This window comes from Periplaneta americana, chromosome 12 (assembly GCF_040183065.1).
Source record: "Periplaneta americana isolate PAMFEO1 chromosome 12, P.americana_PAMFEO1_priV1, whole genome shotgun sequence".
NCBI classification, from domain to species: domain Eukaryota; kingdom Metazoa; phylum Arthropoda; class Insecta; order Blattodea; family Blattidae; genus Periplaneta; species Periplaneta americana.
The window spans coordinates 33,236,931-33,258,134 of record NC_091128.1 but is presented as its reverse complement, the minus strand read 5'-3'; the positions used below and the strand labels follow the sequence as shown (position 1 = coordinate 33,258,134).

General features: G+C 34.1%; 1 protein-coding gene across 2 annotated transcripts in view; it reads left to right on the top strand.

Moving 5' to 3' along the window:
* Positions 1–21,204, top strand: part of LOC138710222 (synaptotagmin-10-like) — a 605,974-nt gene that overhangs the window by 369,250 nt on the left and 215,520 nt on the right. For both annotated transcript variants that reach the window (XM_069840882.1, XM_069840881.1), the window contains exon 6: positions 3,532–3,700. In XM_069840882.1, the coding sequence (XP_069696983.1) occupies positions 3,532–3,700 (169 nt within the window). The remainder of the gene's footprint in view (positions 1–3,531; positions 3,701–21,204) is intronic.

The following is a 21,204-nucleotide window of genomic DNA, read 5'->3' as shown; positions in this document are numbered from 1 at the left end:
CACAGATTTACGAAGTTCACCTGGACAAGGGAGACTTAGATGTTGACAGGAAGAATTAAGTTCAGACATCAAAGTTCGCACACTATTTACATAAGGATTTTCATTTAATATTAAAGTGATGCAGATGTTGCAGTGTTGCAAGAACGCTTCCCACGATGCTCTGACAGTAAGTTAACAATTAACATTTATGAAAGATGTTATAATCGGTTCCTAAAATTATCGTGTAATTAAAAAAAGTATTCTCAAATTATCCAGTAATACGACGTTCGACCGTGGTAGGCGCCTATTTAAAATTACGTAGTGTGAGCGGAAGGGTAGACCTGGAACTTGCGTGGCAGGTGAATATGTCCAGAAATGTAATTATTTTTAGAGAATGTTATATTATCTGATTTAATGTTTATTAACGAAAACTCCGAAACATACTTCTTAACTTTTATACAGTGTTACTCAAAGAAAGTTAAGTTCATAGATTAAGGAAAGTGTCATTTTGGACATGCCAAAAATTAGAACAATTGGTCCAACTTTAATTTTTCTCGGCAGAACTAAAACTTACGAGAGAGAGATCCAGGGCTCGTGTCCTCTTATATTTCGTTGTACATTAACCAAACAATTCCTAATCAAATTCTGTGACGTCATTGTGACGATTTATCCTTACATGTATTGAACATATAAATTATACATGGTTTACAGAGCGATGCCTGATTTCTGCAAATATTAAAGTGTGCAATTGCCAACGTTTTCGTACAAATATGTGAAAAACTTCTGTTCAAAAAGAATTTTCCTGTACCTACTCCTTCAGAAGAATCAAATATAAAGTTGGAATATACTCGCATATCTATGTAAGATCTGTTTGAAAATTGAAAAAGACGTAAACAGAAGTTTTACAAGTTGGAATGAAAGCTAAACAAATTTAGCTATTGTTTTTCATTATTATTATTACTATTATTATTATTATTATTATTATTATTATTATTATTATTATTATTACTATTATTACAGTCTGACTTCGATTTCTCGTATCGCAAAGAGGCAAAAAAAAAGTTCAACTTATAGCTTTTTAGTTATTTAAATTTCATTAGAAAATGACAAGATAACGTACTTTATGTCTTTGAAAGATTATCTGTACATGCAGGATTATGTTTTACAAGAGAAGTAGGCCTACTGTACTACTGAAAATAGTCTGTCATTTTCTTCTGTTGTTTTCTTCCATCTAATTTTCGAACGCATTAACAGCACTGAAAAGATTACCATTCACATATGACTGTCCCTGGATGTAAGATCGAATTGTTGCTAGAGCACCTAGCGCCTGGCTCCCAGATGGTGTTGGATAACATTCGACCTGCCCAACCTCATCTCCTTCTATGTAATTCTCCCCGATCCACTGTTGCACTACTCTGGTCCATTCTTGCACAAAGTACACCTGCATCCATTGGATACTCGGCCACGATAACTTGAGAGCCCACATTAACGAAAATATCATAGCGTCACAACTTGCAATCTGTTGGTATTGTAACCATTCATCAGGAGCAGGGTAGTTAGCTTCTCTTCATCTTCTTCACCGTCTTCGGACCCGGACTCACCATACGAAAATCCTGCTTTTCGAAAGCAATTTGACATTTTTCCCGTTTTGAAGTCAGCCCACGACTTTTGCAGCAACATTATAGAATCAAGAAGGTTGATGTCAGTTAATGGCAATCCACAATCAATTTTCTGTTCATCTCGGTGAGTATTTTCTGTCTCCTGAGATCTAAATATTGCTCCTAGGTATCGAAAATTCGAAATATGGAATTTCGATTTATTGATTATTATTAACACGTAAAGTACATAATATGATCGGAATGTAGAAAATTCTTCAGAAAATAGAATATTCGAGTTATAGAGGTTCGAGAAATCGAGGTCAGACTGTCATTATTATTATTATTATTATTATTATTATTATTATTATTATTATTATTATTATTATTATTATTATTATAGACAATGGAATGAAGCTGACAAAGTATATAGGTTATTTGGAAATTAATTTTTAATTTTAAGCATTGATAAATCAAGCATTTATGTAAGGAAATGAAATCAACAGTAAAGGAATTTTCTTAAATTAAATAATACACTAAAGTCATAACATGTTACATTTTCTGCTGTAAAAACCAAGAAGGGTCATTCCGAAAAAAAGAACAATTCGTTGGATAAGAATACGAAAGTTATATGTCCATAAAACACAATTTGTAGGAAATGGCAAAATAAGTTCTTGAGAGTAGTTAATCATGCGATTGTATTCTATTGTCATAATAATTTTATGGTATTTCCTTCAAGGAAGGATATACAACGTTTGTCCAGAATTTGTATTACGCCAAGACAAATCAACCAGTAGCAATAACTCATTTTTACAATGATTTTGGACATACAACCTTTGTACCCTTAGGCATTGAAATACAGTCTAGAATAGAAAAACCACATTATTATCTTACGAAGTTAAAAGTTGTAATTACCTAAGCTGCTCTTTTTGTTACGATAATGAATAAAATGACAAACGTCCGAAGTATTTGTGAAACAGTAAATCTAATATAAAGCAGAAAATGAACTAATTCAGTTTAAACGTACAACCTTAATTTTTATCGACACTTTTTCACGATTCAGATGTTGATATGCGACTCCTATAAAACATTTTTTAAAACTGACTTGAATCTCCACAAATAGTATTTCCGGCTTTCCGTCATAATTTTCAAGGGATGCATATATTCCTTTAGGATTTAGATCATACCTAATGTACTCTGCAACACCACACCCTCTTTTGTTAAGACGATCATTTCTCAACAGAGGTATCCTTCTAAATGTACAACTGAAGAAGATATAGAGGGCTTTAGCCAAGATTCAAAAATTCCAAAGGCATGCAAATTAGACACTAGAAAATAGATTGAATTTCGTCCAGACGAGGGACAATACTTTGTGCATTAATATGGGCTATTTTGTAGATACGTAGAATGCTTTGCAAATTAGCTGATATGATGCCCGATGCCTTGGAATTAGAGGGCAGATTTTGGTTAGAGTACGGCAGTAGTGTCAGAGTTGTAAGCTCCAATACCGGTTGTGGAGCTAGATCGGAGCTTGAACTTGCTTACTGTATGTCTGTGGAAACACCGGAGCACGCAACGAGTCTAGAGGAGCGCTCCGCTCCGTTCAGTCCCTGTCTGACATCGCTGCAGTACGGTATAAGACTTTTAGTTTATTGCCTTTTTCCTTTAGTCTGTGTATTATAGTGCCACATATATTTAAAGCTTACACGTTCGTAATTTACGTATTCATTGGTTGCATATATACTTTATTGTTGAAATAATTATTTGTCTTGTATGTTTCTATAAACTACTATTTTTATTTTATTTTTATTTTTCGTAAAAGATCATTACTTTGGATTCATTTGCAGTTATTTGTTAAGTGCATTTGAAAACTGTACGGTATTATATAACCTAGTACTTTTGTGACAGTTTATAATCAGTTTGTGTTATTTCATCGGTTGAATCTATGTCTTTTCAGTGTTGGATACGAGGACCTCAAACAACGTTACCTGCAATTTTCCGTATATGACTTCGACCGATTTTCGAGACATGACCTCATAGGCCAAGTGGTTCTGAAAGGTCTTCTGGATAGCACCGATCTGCACCAAGAACTGGAGTTCACTATGAACATACTCTGCGCTCCACAGGTTAGTAAAATTTACAAGTTATTTGCCATAATTCTGTATGTTCACATTTTCTCAATGCGAATTCCGATTTTGTACGCGTAGCGTACACAAGAATCGCTAATTTACAGTGGCAGCGGTATTTCGCATGTAAATCATTATGTTCTCCCGCCAATACATGCGTTCCAAAATAGGTTTGAGCAATAACTTTATCATTGCAATCAAAATCGTTAATGATTTCGAGAGCATGTTCAAGGAGAACATTTGCAGACTATCTATGCCAGGCCTGCAGAACTGTAGCTCTTGAGAGCGACTGCTTTTCTCCCTTCTTTTATCCCACCCACCTTTTCTACCTGTGCGGTCACGGCGTTCTAGTTACGCTCGGCTGCATCAACATTCGTTTTCGGGGCGGAAGTCGATCATTCCCAATAGAAGTGGAGTGAGGCTGACGTCATAGTTCCCCTACTTTGCGAGTTCTGCAGGGCTGATCTATGCTGACGTCTGTTCCTTTTTAAACTCCTTCAATGCCGCACATCTTCTGTTATATATCGCAGAATATTAGTAATAACAAAATATTTCATGGAGTAAAGTTATAAAACACACAGAAAAACTGAATATAAGCACACGCGCGTCGCCAAATGTGAAACCTATATCACATCCGTTGCTCACGGTATAAGTGACGTTCTTCCACTCAGCAGTTGCCTGTTTTCATATAGCTCTCAACTCATGTGATGGACAGTGTCACATTTTTTGTTACTCAGGCGCAGGACGGTTATGCGTAATCTACATTGCATTCTTTGCAGTCTGCACACTGATATAAGTGACGTTCTTCCACTCAGCAGTTGAGCGTTGCCTCGCTCTGACATACTCCTACTGATGCGACATATACAGTCACATTTCTTGGGAGTAACAACTCGCCGTTAACAAATTGGCACGGGCGCGCGCCTTTGTCACTTCGTGTAATATATTTCAATTGCTGTAGCAGCGACATTTAAAATTTGAAAGTCATCTTAATAATTATTATGTGTAACAAGTATAACACGATACACACAAAATAAAGTACCGGTAAATAACGATAAATATGTATTTTGTTCAGAAAACTTCAGGGGATGCGACACATCACTCGCATCCATGCACGCTACATCCCTGGAGGAGAGTAGAAGTGATTGTAAATTAGAGGTGAAAGTGAATGATTATGATTAATTAGTGTTAGTAACAGTTAGTTTCAAATTAGGGAAATTTTAAACGATAGGAATTATTTCAATATAAGTAAACAATAAAAGTGGTGAGGTGTTCACTAGATAGAAAGGAGAATTTTTAAGGAGAGAGGTTAAAGAGCAAATTGAGGGTATGTATTATAGTAATAGGTGTAGCAAATGTAAAATAAGATGACTGCACACATCGATGGAAGTTTGTATGTGTTATTGTAATTAGAAGGTGATGGGGAGCACGAATACAGAGATGTGGTGGCGACCCATTCCTAAATAAGAATTGTAGAAATAAATATATCATATATCATATCATATATACAAACACAGATAAAATTATGCTGCATAATACGAAGGAACAAATGATTGTATTCTGTTTCTTTGTCTGTTTCTTGCATACTATCTCCTGTCTAAATATTGGAACTTTTTTTTTTTTCAGAAAACCCTGTATACTGGATTATTCACTTCTCTTGTAATTTGCCACAATTGTTAGAATCTCATTTATGCAGCCTTAATGGTCTTTTTTTCTTTCTTTAATGTCCAGTCTTCACTCTCAAATAATTAGATACAGTATATAATATAATCACTCCAGTGGCGGGGAGGGAAATGAGGAATGTCCTCACATTTTTCTTCTTTTGAAATTAAATATTAAATAAAATGTGTGAAATTCGAGAAAGATTCGATAATTTTTAAGTTTACAGCTATAAGAAAACCTCGGTTGATCTAGTTTTAAAACGACGCGCACTCATGTGCTGCTATAAAACTGTGAGAAGGATGCGAGATTGTTTGTGTGGAGGAAAGTCAATCCTTTCCACCTTTACTTCAGTTAACACACATAGGCAACAGCGCACTAGCGGCCAGAAAAAGAAGAATAGTTTTAAAGCAAGTAAACATGGATGAATATATAATAGTATGCGAAACTTACTGAGTTCCCGTAACACATACTAGAGGCGCTGTTATAGAAATTGATCTTCCTGCCACCTGTTGGGAGGAGGGGCGTTATTACATCTAGCAGCGCACCAAGTAGCGAAAAGAGTAACTAATTACTCCGTGTATTTAGCAGCGCACCTGGTGACGAAAATGTTAAACTGTGCAGAAAGTATTCCCTCCCACCCTCATCGATATTCAAAACTAACCCAATTTAAAATAAAACATTTACATGTTTATTCCTCATAGCATCTTCTACTGAAAATTCTTACCGGAGCCAACAGGAAGATAAAAGAGACGATCTATTTTACACTACCCGATTAAAATATAACCAGACAGAGACAAAAAAATAAAGCAAAAGATTAGGTAATTGGGATTGTATTCGTTAGGTATTTATTGTACAGCGCAATGGAAAAGTCTGCAAAAACTACTTAGATAGTTAAATTTATTATATTACTGTTACTTTACAATACATTCAACAACACTATTTTTACAACGTCCATAAACATCAGTGTTTATACACACACGTAGTATCACTTTATGTTCACTTATTAACAAGTTTCTGTCTGCCATCTAGTCTCCTCGAGCAATATCTCAAATGGATATAGAGAACTGTGGCTAATGTACCCAACACGTAGTTATAATGTTCACCACCTACGACGTTGGGCGCTGATCATCTTATTTCAGCCCCCTGCCGCCAGATGGTGCTGACCGCAGTTTCGCATCCTATTATATATTTATCCATGAAGTAAATGAACGAATAGGGAGGAGATCCTCCTCTCTCCCCTGATTCTTCGCATGGGCGGGAAATAATGTAGTAGACAGAAACCGACTGGTCGTGCAAGCTCGCGACCGCTGCCATCCTGCGATGTTGCATTCAAACAGACTGTAACACATAGGAGGAGGCACAGTAAAAACAGCTTTAACGCATAGCTATGAAAGATATCATATAAACTTTTTTTAAAAATTATAAATCAAATATTATTAATTGCACTTTATATAGGCTACTATTCATGGTTTGAAATTTTTGAGGTTATTTGAAAATTAAAGTCGGTTTATATAAAACGAAGAAGTAGTTCTAGGTTAGTATCGCAGATTTTTTTGACTCCTGAAATTCACTTCCATTCATTGTCTACTAGACAGGCCGACAACCTAGTTGTTAGTTTTCTACAAATATATTTGAAATTTTGTAACATAAAACAATTAAGGGCCACCGACAGCTCACTTAAACCTTAAATGCTCAAACTATATTTTAACAATAATGGTAGCTTGACTTTACAAGAACTGACATTCTGCAAAAGCATGTGATACGGAACTTGTAAAATGTACATGTGGCAACACAAACCACTTGGATGGGTACAGTGTTCATGCTTTCTTAACATATTATTTTCCATTCCCAGTTCCGTAAAACGGTTCAGTGTACTCCACTAGAATATAAGAAGTATAAGAAATAGGAGTGATGAATTCCTTGCATCCTTAGATTCCGAACATTTAAATCCGAATGTGCTATGTATTACCGAACACCATATGAAACAGCAGCAAATATTGTCTCTCTCACCGGAAGGATATAAATTAGGTGCTAGTTACTGCGGACAAACTCTTCAGGATGGAGACGTGAGTGTATTTCTCAGATCTAACCTTAATTTTAAAAATATTGATATTTCACATTTTTGCAAAGACCGGGATTTAAAAATTTGTGCTGTTAAATTAGAAAATTAAACATATAATTTCATATAATACAGTATGTCTATATAGAGCACCATCTGGAGACTACGAAAATTTTATTCATTTACTGGAAAAGACATTGGAACACTTACAGAAACTGAAACGTGAATGCATTTTCTGCGGAGACATCAATGTCGATTATCTAACAGAAAGCAATAATAAAAATTAACTAAATTCACTGCTTAGCATCTTTCAATTTAATTCATACAGTAAATTTTCTTACTTGAATACAAGGGGATTCAGCTACTGCAATAGACAACATATTTATCGCAAAAGAAAGTATAGGTATATCTCAAACAACTCCAATAATTAATGATCTTTCCGATCATGATGCTCAACTCTTAAATATAAATATTACCACATCATCATAAAAAGCAACTAAAGTGAGATTCAGAAATATAAACAGGGAATCATTAAATAATTTTGAAATAAATCTTAAAAATGAAACATGGGAATCAGCATATAGTCAAAGTGATATGAACAGTAAATTCAACGAGTTCCATAAAACATTTCTGAATATTTTTTAATCCAGTTTTCCTGTAAAGTATAAAAATGCAGCAATATGCAACAATAAATGCCTTACACAAGGTAAAATCTCATGCAAAGCAAAGAGATCATTATACATACAGAGCAGAAATAATAATGATATAAACTTTAAACAACACTATAAAAATGATTAAAAAATATTATACAAAGTGATCCATAAAGGTAAATATTTACACTATAATACAACAATACAAAACTCTGATAATAAAATCAAAACGACTTGTAACATAGCCTGATTAAAAAGGAAAGTAGACGATCAAAAAGTAAAATAACAAATTATACTCTTATATCAAACAAATGATATTGCAAATATATTTAACAAATATTTTATTACAATAACTGATAACCTCAACATTCCCCCAAAAATAATGTTATTAATAGTTTAGACTCTATAACACAGTATTTTCCAACAAAATTCCCAAATATTAAAAAAATATTTAAAACAAACAAGAAACAATTGCAATTGTTAAAAATCTAAAGTCAAAAAAACTTCTCAGGGTGTGATGAAATAACAAGCGAAATATTAAAAGGGCGTTCACGTATTTTAGCTGGGCCATTAAGTTATTTATGAAAATATTCAATGTTCAATGGTATATTCACCGAGAAATTAAAATATTCAGTGGTTATTCCTGTCTTCAAAAAGGGAGAAACAACGTATCCAGAAAATTACAGACCCATATCATTTTTACCAGTCTTCTCCAAAATCTTTGAAAAAAGTAATATATAAAAGATTACATCATCATCTAGAAAGATACAACATTTTAGTCCCATATCAGTTTGGATTTAGGAAAAATAAACTCACGGAAAATGCAACATTTAGCTTAACTGACAAAATTCTGGAGGCAGTTAATAAAACAATTACAAGTTGGAGGGATTTTCTATGATTTATCTAAAGCATTTGACTGTATAAATCACAAAATGCTGCTAGACAAATTAGATTATTATGGAATTAAAGGCATTGCACACCAGTGGTTTCACTCATATCTCATATATAGAAATCAGAATGTCGAAATTAATAAAACTATGAAATCTACCTCGACATGGGAACTATTAATAATGGAATTCCTGAAGGATCAATAATAATTTATTTATTTAATCTCACAGGATTAAGGCCATAAGGCCTTCTCTTCCATCCTACCAGATAGCACATATAAATACAAAAAAAGAAATACAAACACTGATGAAAATAATAGAAATTAAGTTAAAGCCCTGTAGAGGGTTAACAGAGTCAAAAGAACACTATAGAGCTCTCATCGAGCTAATACAAGAAAAATTAAAGAAAACAGAGATAGCAATGATGATGTTGATAACTGACAACAATAATAATAATAATAATAATAATAATAATAATAATAATAATAATAATAATAATAATTGTAGTAGTAGTAGTAGTAGTAGTAGTAGTAGTAGTAGTAGTAGTAGTAATAATAATAACATAATAATAATAATAATAATAAATACATTACATATTAATTTTCAATTTTACAACAGCATAGTTACAATATTTATATATGTCATGGGTTAAGGTGAAGTTGCGCAACCTAACATGTGTTCAACAAGCAATTCCACGAACTAGAATGTGATTTTTTTTTAATTTAAATTTGAATTTTGATATTGTCCGACAGCCTCTGACATGGTCAGGGAGAGAATTCCAGAGGCGTGGAATAGATATGCTGAAAGATGATGAGTAGAAGGACGTTCTGTGCAGAGGAATAGAGAGAAGGTACATGTTCCGGGTTCCAGGTAGTGAAAGGTAAACAAAACGAGATGCTAGGTAAGAGGGTGTGGAGGTGTGGATGATTTTAAATAGTAATAAGAGAGAGTTGAAGAATCTTCTTTCTTTAAGTGGACTCCAAGACAACAATTCTAGTGACGGTGTTACATGATCGAATTTTCTAATGTTACAAACGAAACGAACGCAGATATTGTGAACACGTTGTAATCTATGTGCAAGATCAGTATTTAGATTCGTGAATAGAGAATCGCAATAATCGAAGTGGGGCATCACTAAAGTTTGGATCAGGTTCTTTTTAAGGCTGAGAGGTAAAACGTTGGTTAAGTGTTTGAGGGAATGAATTATGGAGAAAGTTTTCTTACATATGTAGGTCACTTGACTTTGAAAATTTAAATTTAAATCTAAATATACCCCTAAATTTTTTACTGTCTTACTATATGTAATTGTAGTATTATTTATTTTTGTATTTGATACAGTGGCTAGATCTAGTTTGTTTAATGCTCGTTGGTGGCCCATTATTATAGCTTGTGATTTGTCTGGATTTAGTCTGAGTCCAAATTTTTGCGCCCATTGAGCTACAGATGCTAGATCTTCATTAATTCTGGTCACAGAGTAATTGATTTTACAAGTTCGGGAATGAATGTAAAGTTGTAAGTCGTCAGCGTATAGGTGGTGTTTTGAATATTTTAAGATCTTTGTAACGTCGTTTATATAAAGCGTAAAAAGTAATGGCCCAAGAACCGAGCCCTGAGGGATTCCGGCCTTGACGGTACGCCAATTGGAAGAATGACCACCGGCTGATACACATTGTTGGCGTTCGCGAAGATAGGAATCGAACCAAGCAACGGCACTGTTAGAAAGATTGTAGTTTTTTAGTTTACATAAAAGGAGATCCGTGTCAACTGTGTCGAAAGCTTTGCTGAAGTCTAGTAATGTCAGTAGTGTTAATTCTCCTCTGTCGCTGGCTTCTCGAGTATCTTCAATCACTTTTAAAAGGGCAGTAGTAATATTATGTCCTGCACGGAAACCAGATTGGTAGTCGTCAAGTAAGCAATGCTCATTGAGGTAGTCAGTCAGTTGCTTGTGTACTACGCGATCCAGTGCTTTTGACAGAGCTGGTAAGATGCTAATTGGTCTGTAGTCGTTTGGGGATTCAGGCATTTTATTTTTCGGGTTAGGTCTAATGAGGGCTTGTTTCCAAAGTCGAGGACATGTAGAGGTTATGAGTGAGGCGTTAAAAATGTGGGTCAAGGTTGGTAGTATTACGTCAATAATTTTCTGGAGCAGTTTTATTCCAATCCGATCTGATCCTTCAGCTTTGGTCGAAATACGCTTTATTGCCTTCTTTAAGTCATCATGTGAGAGGTATAGAAAGTGAAACTTTTCCCTCTCTGGTAGGGTAATACTGTTTAGTTCGTCAATTGTATGTTGTTTTGTTGTTTCGTTCACGCCCGTTGTTTGTGTCAAAACAAAGTGGTCATTCAGTTCGTCAACTGTGAATGGTGTCCCGTCTACCTGAGTCTTGCTGCGCCCTAAGTCTATTGTCGTAAGTTCTTCCACAGGTCGGCTGAATCTGAGTCCGGTGTTATAAGTTCATGGAAAAACCTCAGTTTTGCATTTCTTATTGCCTGAGTCGTTTTGTTTCGTAACTGTCTGTAATGTTGAAGATTTGCGTCAGTTTTATCATGTCTGTACTTACGATGTGCCACGTCTCTAGAAGTCATTAGGGTCTTGATTTCAGTAGTCATCCAGGGGGCAGGAGCTCTCTTAACACGTCTCGTCTGAATGGGCGCGTGATTGTCGAATAACGATAATATATATTCATTAAGTCGGTCAATTTTTTCATCTACTGTCCGTAATGTCCAGATAGTATGCCACGGTACTTTCAGCACGTCTGCAGTTAATACTGTCCCCTACTTTTTCTAATTCGTAAATGACCTTGCTCCCCTCATAAAAGGTGTAGGTCATCCCAAATTATTTACAGATGACACAAGTATAGTAATTACAGCCAATAATTCCAATACATTCCAGTCTTCAACAGAGGAAATTCTCCTCAAAATATGTGATTGGTTCTCAGTCAATAAATTAGTATTAAATGTTAACAAAACTAACAATTCAATCTAAATGTCCAAATACAACCTCGCACATTGAAGCGCAATAATGAACAATAGGTCCTTAATAGAAGCAACAATCAAATTTCTTTCCTTAAAAATCGATAATGTATTAAATTGGAAAAAATCACATTAAAGAAATTACCCCAAACTAAATTCAGCATTTGAAGATCATGTTGAGATTCAGATAAGTTGGAATTATAATATAAAACAGTTGTCTAATTTTCAGTCAGCAACTTATCGAAGTGTAAGTATAGAAGGAATTCTGTTACATCACATTAAATTACATATTTCACAAATCACATTATATTATGTTTCACGAATATTTTCGACTTGTACAAAAGTCATCTTTAGGTGACACAATAAAGCAAACAAAACAAATTGAACACAGGTGATAGCAGTACAATGAGTGAACATATATACGCAATACATGCTCATTTTAAAAAAGCTGTAAATCAGAGCATCAAACATTGTAATTAGATAAAATAATCAGGTAAAAATACCAATCAAATAAAAAGGCTACACTTAGATTAATGTGATGTTGTGTGACATAACAAATTGTGTGCCTATGTTTAGAGATAAAAATTAGAAATTAAGTTTAAAAATATAAAATACCTAGGAAGTTAAAATGACGGAATATGTCCATTTGTAATGCACTGTTCACGATCCAGAACTTCATCCGGAATAGAATTAGAAAATTAAAAAACAAGGTGTCCACTACTTTACAACCTACAGATTCTAAAAAAGCTACAGTCTGGCACCCTATGGCATACGTAGGGAAAGTCAATAAAATCAACTATCGGCTTGTTTCAGAAAAGAAAATATGAACATTACATATAAAACCAATAATAATTTGAACAGCATAATTCCCAATAAAATCTGGAATAACAACAAACATTTACATAGTGGTATTACCAATGTACAAACTGCAATAAGGAATATATAGGTCAAACTAAAAGAAATTTCCTAACCAGGTTAAAAGAACATAAATCTGATTTCTTCAATAACAGAAACAAATCTGAATCTGCTACACACTTAATTGATACAGGCCACGAACTTAACAATATTCATAATACGTTGAAAATTTTGAAAATAGTGAATGACCCGCAACTCATTAGTACAGCAGAAGAATATTTCATAGCTCAAAATTATAACCATAATACACAATTACTTAACGAACAGATTCCGAACTTTCAAAGCCCCTGTATCGTATCACAGAATAACCGTTTATCTAGGAGTTCCGCCAAGTCACTTCCTTTTGCTTCCTGTCCACATCAAATAAAATACACTTTTTCAGTCGCATTTGTAAAGCAACGATGAGAAGGCTTCAACATCTAAATGCTTCAGCCGCATATATGTTGCGAGGATTAATATGAAGCATTAATCATGCTTATATCCTTTTCTAATTATATCATATATAAACATCTTTTCGATTAATTTCAGATATTATTACTACTCATTGCTGCGAGCGACTGAAAACACACGCATAATATCTACATCTCAAAGAATTTACCGTCTCGAACACTGGATTAGAAATGGACATATTCCGTCATTTTAACCTCCTAGGTATTTTATAGTTTTAAACTTAATTTTTATCTCTAGATATTGGCACACAATTTGTTATGTTTCACACAACATGATATTAATCTAAGTGCAGCCTTTTTACTTGATAGTTATTTTTACCTGATTATTTTAACTAATTACAATGTATGATGCTCTGACTTACAGCCACCCTTAAGCTTTTTCAAAATGAGCCTGCATGGTTTATATTGCGTATTTGTGTTCATCCATTGTACTGCAGTCACCTGTGTTCAATTTGTTTCGTTCGCTTTATTGTGTCACCTGAAGATGACTTTTGTACAAGTCGAAAATATTCGTGAACCATAATATAATGTTATTTGTGATATTTATAATTTAATGTGATGTAACAGAATTCCTTCTGTACTTACACTTCGTTAAGTTGCTGACTGAAAACTAGACAACTATTTTATATTAAATTCAGCATGTTTTGCTATTACATTTATGCAAAAGGTAGTAAATATCAGTACCTTAAAAACAATATACTTTGCATACTTCCACTCGGTAATGTGTTTTGGAATAATATTCTGGGAAAATTCCACAGATAGTAACAGTATATCCCTAGTACAAAACAGAGTAATTAGAATAATATTAGGTGTCAGATCCTGGAAATCGTCTAGAACTATTTAAAGAAAAACTACTAATAATGCCCATGGTTTGTTGTATGTTCTTTCATTAATAATCTTCCTCGTATGTAATCGTGAAAACTTTGTAACTAATTCAACAGTTCATAGCATAAATAAGCGTCAAAAGTAACTTTCATACTCCATCGGCAAGTCTACCGTACTATTAAAAAGGAGTGCTTTATATGGTAGTAAAAATTTTTAATAGCCTCCCTATGGGTATAAAAAATGAAACTCAAAACATAAGATTATTTAGGGCGAAATTAAAGAAGTATCTAATTTCTCACGCCTTCTATTCTGTAGGTGAATTCATGACATTCAACAACACTTCATCAAATTGATACTGAAACTTTGTGTTGTACTAGTAGACTATATTGTAAACCTCTTCTGTATATATTTCAACTAGACTGTGACTATATATTAAGACTTTATAGTAGCCTACTATTTTTTTTTCGTTTCACTTGTTCCATATTCTAGCTGTGAAGCAATGTATGAATACGAATGCAATGCTAATAAATACAATAGGATAGAATACAATACAATCCAATACAATACAATGGGCGGAATGGCTAATAAAGTGTAACACTTTATCATACTTATTGCCCGCTGGCCACAGGATACCATAACCTTCATTGAACAGCTTTGCTGCAGTTTTATTGCATTTTTCTGAAACATCACAACGTAAAAATTTCATACAGTATATTGTTCACTTAACAAACCAATGACTGTGCTGCCAATTAGCCTGCCTTCTTCATCTGTGGACTCATCAATGGAAACTTCCTCTCTATCTTTTGTACAGTTTCATAGTAGCTATATGGATCGTTCGTTGAGTATATATCTCAAGAAATTCCTTGAAGCACTGATTCTTCAGTTTGAAGGGAAGAATGTCAGCAGAGATGAGAGCACGGCAAAGATCGTTGTTGAACTCCGACTTTACACTCGAAGTTATTAGTTTTGTCAAAAACAATAAAATTGTTCCCGCTTGCAACTTTGTTGTTTGTTAGCCTGATATCCACTGGTTTACACTGACACAGATTACTAAATAATAATTTATTTTAAGTAGACTAACCTTTATCCTTAAATTCTGAAATGTAACTTTTTGAAGATGGCGGTGCACAATTTCTAACCACTAATTGTGCACCAATATGCCTGGGTTAAATCCCAACTCTCTTCGCAGTGCATATATGTCACTGTTGATAGTGGTTCGTCCGTTGGATGAGAACGTGAAGCCTGGCGGCCCCCTTGTTGCTATTCGACAGGAGTAGGCTACGTGCCGGCACCGGTTTCCCCTTCTCCCTTCCTCACCTTCACCATCATCCTCGCCCATTCCCTACAATACACTTACACGACCACTTACACATACACTCACCTAGTACACGACATAACTCTACACAGATACACATCATGCATAACGTGGCCCGCCCAAGTTTTGTGCATTTTGAAAATGGGTTACAGTCCTGCCATCTATCCGCAGAATGTGGAACCCGAATCACGTTAAGTGAAGTGGGTAGGCATTAGACACACAAAATTTTTAATTTCAAACTAATAGATTCCGCTATTTTCGGCATATTGCAACTGTTACTGTCTTCAATGATTAACAAGATTCAGCTAAATAGGGCCTTTAGCAAAATTTTATTTGTGATTCACTTACAAACTTAGAACTTTAAATATAATTTGCTTTGTATTGTTGAAAGGATTGTTAATTTTAAAATAACAACCTAAACCAATTTTAAAGGAATTGCCGTTACTGAAAATGATTGTTTAGATTTATTCTTAAACGCTTGTTCTTTATAGAGTTATATTTTAATTAGTCTTAATATGGATTATATTCATCTATTTCAAAGTTTTAAAATATAGAAAATTCATTGAAAATTATTACAGTACCTAGGTACTTAACCATACATAGTGATACACAAAATAATTAGATTTTAGTTCCATGAATATGTATTTACAGTGCGGTACATAGAATTCGTTTCCTGTAGATAATATAATAAAATATTGGCAATGATGGATGGTAAAATAATATGTAATGCACTTGAAGGTTGTACGTTACAAATGTGGTACGTATGTGGTCAGATATAAATAAAACACGAATGACAAAATTAATGAAAACATTATTCAAGATATTGCACAGTAGCTTTCATATTCCAATATGTATAAATTAATTCATTCCCTTATTCGAGCGCACTTACACAATTCCATTATACACTGGAAGATAAGAAGTGCCATACAAGGAAAACTGAAGACGTGGCTTTACTGTCTGAAGAGGGTTCGATTTATAAATGGTTTTTCTTATTGAAGAATAAAGACCTGGAGGAAGAGACAATTTTGACAATGACAATAGATTTATTCCTCGGCGTTCCTTTGAAATTACGTATAACAGCAGTCGAAATTACGAGGGTTTATTGAAAAAGTTATTTAAAAGAGCCCTGTGTTATTGCGAGTCTAAACTAACGAGTTTCATATAAATATAGAGGCATTTGATAAGTATGCTTAAGATGCCATTAAGCAGTTTTTAGACCAGTACTCTCGATTCATATGCTTACCAAGCGGTCAGCGAAACTTCAGTTGACAGAGAAAAAGTAATCCAGTATTCTGTCTCACAAATTAGAATTCTGTCACGAGAAGTATACACGCATAGACAGTAACCACACACATTGAAAATAGAGGTGTATGAAATTTTTCAGAAGGTAGCCAAATAAGACGTGCTAAAACTCCAGCTCTAAAATACTGATCAATTTCTTTCTCATTTGACAACATGTCTAATAAAAAAGAAAGATTAATTTCTATTAGAGTTCGTTCCTTGCTAATGGAACCTCACTTAAGGAGAAAAGTCGTTTCAGTTAAAAAAGAAAGATTAGCATAAGATGTGAAGATGAAGAGAGCAACTTAGTTGAAAAGAAGAAGAAGAAGAAGAAGAAGAAGAAGATGATGATGATGATGATACCAGTAATGATAATGATGATGATCACAGTGATAGTGGTGGTAAGATGATGATGGACGATGATGATGATGAAAATGAAGGACGACGACGATGACGAATTTACGGTAACTTGGACATCCTCAGATAAAGCACAAGAGATAAATTCATGTTTCATTCTGAAATGTATGTCAAAGATCATCGATTACGTTTAAGTAACTTACAGGAGAACGTATTTCTGGGATATGATATATGATGATATATTTCGTGTCAACAATTATATCCATGTAAAGTGGGTCTCACAATTTTGTAACCGGTGCCACAAATAAATTCATTATTATTAGTTATACCTTTTTATAGACGCCCTTATAATCTAGATTCATATTTCTGGAATAATATATCTGTCGTTTCCAATTATGTATTCATATTTATTTATTTATTTTGTAATTATTGTATTGCAGCATTTATTTCTTTAATACTTTTCCCCTTCAGATTTCCATTCTAACCCCTTGTGTTGTGGTTCGACGTATGGTGTTTGAAAATAAGGTGCTTAGGAAAATATTTGGGACTAATGGAGAAAGTTACACAACGCAGAACTGCACGCATTGTATTCTTCACTTGACATAATTATAAACATTAAATCCTTGAGATGAGCAGGGCATGTATCACGTATGGGCGAATCCAGAAATACATATAGAGTGTTAGTTGGGAGGTCGGAGAGAAAAGGATCTTCGGGTAGGACGAGAGGTAGATGGAAGGGTAATATTAAAATGTATTTGAGAGAGGTAAGATAATATGACGGTAGGGATTGGATTAATCTTGTTCAGGATAGGGACCGATGATGGGCTTATTTGAGGGCGGCAATGAACCTCCGGGTTCTCTAAAAGCCATTTTTAGGTAAGTAAGTAGGCCTAAGTAAGTAAGTAAACTATTGGCATCTGGTTATCCGCAAATAGGAGTGTATCAAAATATTTTCCGTTTTCTATCTCAATTTCAGGCTTACTCCATTTCACTCATTTCTGCAGAGCATCATCTAAATATCCATGGTTAAGATACCTCGTATCTGTAAATTTGCAAGTGAATAAAAAAAACTGTTTCAAAAATTAATTTTTCTCAATATAGACAAGCTTTTATACAGGTCTATGCTTCTGCTTTTCAATATCTTCTACTCGAGGACAAGATATTAGTTAACTTTTTAATATTGTGAACAAAGTAATGTAACTGTAGTTGAAATAAATTACCTTTTTTATATATTTGAGGTAGGTATTACTTCTTATATATTGTTATATTTAAATGAACGGGTGATAAAACTTTGCCCCGTCTCTCGACTTGATTTATTAAACATTTTTCACCTTTTTTGGTACTTATCCTATGTACAGACAGTGATTTTAGTTTCATTGGAAAAAAAATAAGCTTCGATATTTTAATTGTGTAGGATATCCATTTTCATACTTTATTTTGTTATATTTTATCTCTTAGGTTTATGTCAAATGCATTCTCACTGTCTATAAATAGCAAGTGTGTTTTGTACATTCTATTATCGCTCCTTTCCAATAATTCGTGTAATCAAAGACCTACTGTATATCGGAATTTTAACACTCTTCATTCGTTCATAGTTTTCTGCCTATGGGCAGATTTTTCACTGGGGACTCACCGTCAGCATTCTCCAACCTTTCCTATTTTCTATCTTTCTCTTAGTCTGCGTAAATGATCTATATATATCTTAATGTCGCAGTGGCGGACGGTGGGCTTGAAAGTTGAGGAGGCCAAGACTTGACTGATGAGAGTTTGCATTACATATAAGGCCTGTGACGTATCTCATTACCAAGCGCAGAATCTATAGGTTTTAAGAAACTAAAATTAGGTTTTAGGATTTTTTTTAGGATTTTAAGCCGTATGATTAGGAATTTATTATGATTTTATGAGGGAAAAAAATAAAAATGAACAGCATAGTGTTAATATATTACAATACTCTTAGAGTTACATTCAAATATCCGTTCTTATAGTCCTAACATTATAAATCTAAAAAGTAGCCACGTATGTTTATTAAATTATTACACCCGCAAACCATTCATTTAAGTAGTGCTTCTGATATGAATTAGGTCTTTTTAGGACATTTTAATTCCTAACCTACTAATTAGGTCTTTTCAGGTCATATTAAATTTAAGAATGTTACCCGTTGCTACATAAAACGATTAAGAAAAGCAATATTTCGACAGTAACGAGATGGCAACAAAATTGGTTCGAACCTAATCCGGGGTTTGCTCATTACTATTACATATCCTAATTTTACAGCAAATTCACTCGACGATCCTTTTTCTTCGCAAACCAATCAATTAGGCCACGATATACTGAACAACTGCTACTAGAAGAAACTAGAGAGAAATATGCATTTGCTCCTAAACGCTCGATATATTTACATACATATGTTTATTATACATATATGTATATATATTATATTTACATATGTGTAAGGTAAAGTACCCAAATAAGAGACACTTTTTTTATAACTGCTTATAAATGAGGATGGGAATAGACATTTTTAATCTGAATGAGTGGAATACATAGAGCATTTCGTCTATTTTTAGAGTTGACAATACAAATTTTAGTCTGTTTTTTATTACTTCTTCTTCTTCTTCTTCTTCTTCTTCTCCCTATCAAGGATGGGTAAATCCCGTTCCGAGACTAACGGAATTGCGAAGTCCATCTTGTTTGTGGCCGACCAATATCTCGTCTGCCTTGGGGTTGATAAAAACATGCTTGCCGTGGGAAACGATCAGGGGGCATCCGTTGTACATGCATATGTTGTTGATAGGTATGAATTTCTTCGACCATATTTGTTGTTTTAAGTTCTTTCCGTATGTCTTCGCTTCTCATTCTGTCCCTTAATGTGACTCCCAGGGTGTGTCTTAGGAACCTCATTTCTGATGCTTCTATTCTTTTTTGATCTTGTTGTCTTAGCACCCATGTTTCACTTCCATAGCGAAGGGCCGGTTTTGATATAATGTTATGCATCCTGATTTTTAGATCTTGTCTCATATTCTTTCCGATTATACATCCATTTAATTTATTGTATTTCTGGACATTTTCTTCTAGATCAGCATTAAATGTAAATGCTGAAATAGTACAACCAAGATACTTAAATGCATGAACCTGTTCTATTATTTCTAAGTCTATCATTATTTTAACTCTTCGTTGATTCTTTCCATGCATGGCCATTGATTTTGTCTTTCTAGTAGAAATTTTCATATTATACATCTCTAATATTCTATTTAAAGTAGTAACATTTGTCTGTAGGTTGTCTTCAGAGTTTGCTATTAGGACCTGGTCATCTGCAAACAAGACTGTAGTTATGTAATTATTATTGCCCAAATATATGCCACTCGGACTCGTCATCTGCCAGTCTTGTAGTATTTTATTGATGTATAAATCAAACAGCAAGGGTGATAACCCACATCCCTGTCTTAGGCCTTGATTTACCACGAGGGGCTTTCCATTTTTGTTAAACATAATACTGGTTGAATCATATAGTGATTTAATAGCATTTATCAAGTTGAGGGGGGGGGGAAATTATATTCATCCAAAATGCTCCATAGTTTTTGTCGTAGGACTCTGTCATACACCTTCTCGTAATCTAAGAACAATAAATAAGTTGGCAAGTTAAATTCTTTACGCTTTTCTACAATCTGTTTTATTGTAAAGACTGCATCAATGCAAGACCTTCCTTTTCTAAATCCACACTGGGGTTCTTGCAATATTGGTTCGACTAAAGGTTGCAATTTATTTTTAAGTATTGTTGCATATATTTTGTAAGCGGAGCTCATTAAGGCTATGCCTCTATAATTTTCGCATTTTTCTTGTGGATATTAATAATTTTTGACACTTTCCAATCTTCTGGGATACGTCCCATGCTCCATATATCATTTAAGAGTTGTATAAGTCTGTTTTTGAGTTTTGTGCTTCCATATTTAAACAGTTCTACATTCAATCCATCTATTCCTGGAGCCTTTCTGTTCCTTAGCGTTGTCAATGCATTTTCTAATTCCATCTTAGTAATTGCATTCCACTGGTTTGTAACTGTTGTATCTGCGTTATAGGGGTCTCTTTGATTATCTAGCAATGTTTTATAGTAATCTGTCCATTCCTCGGTTGGGA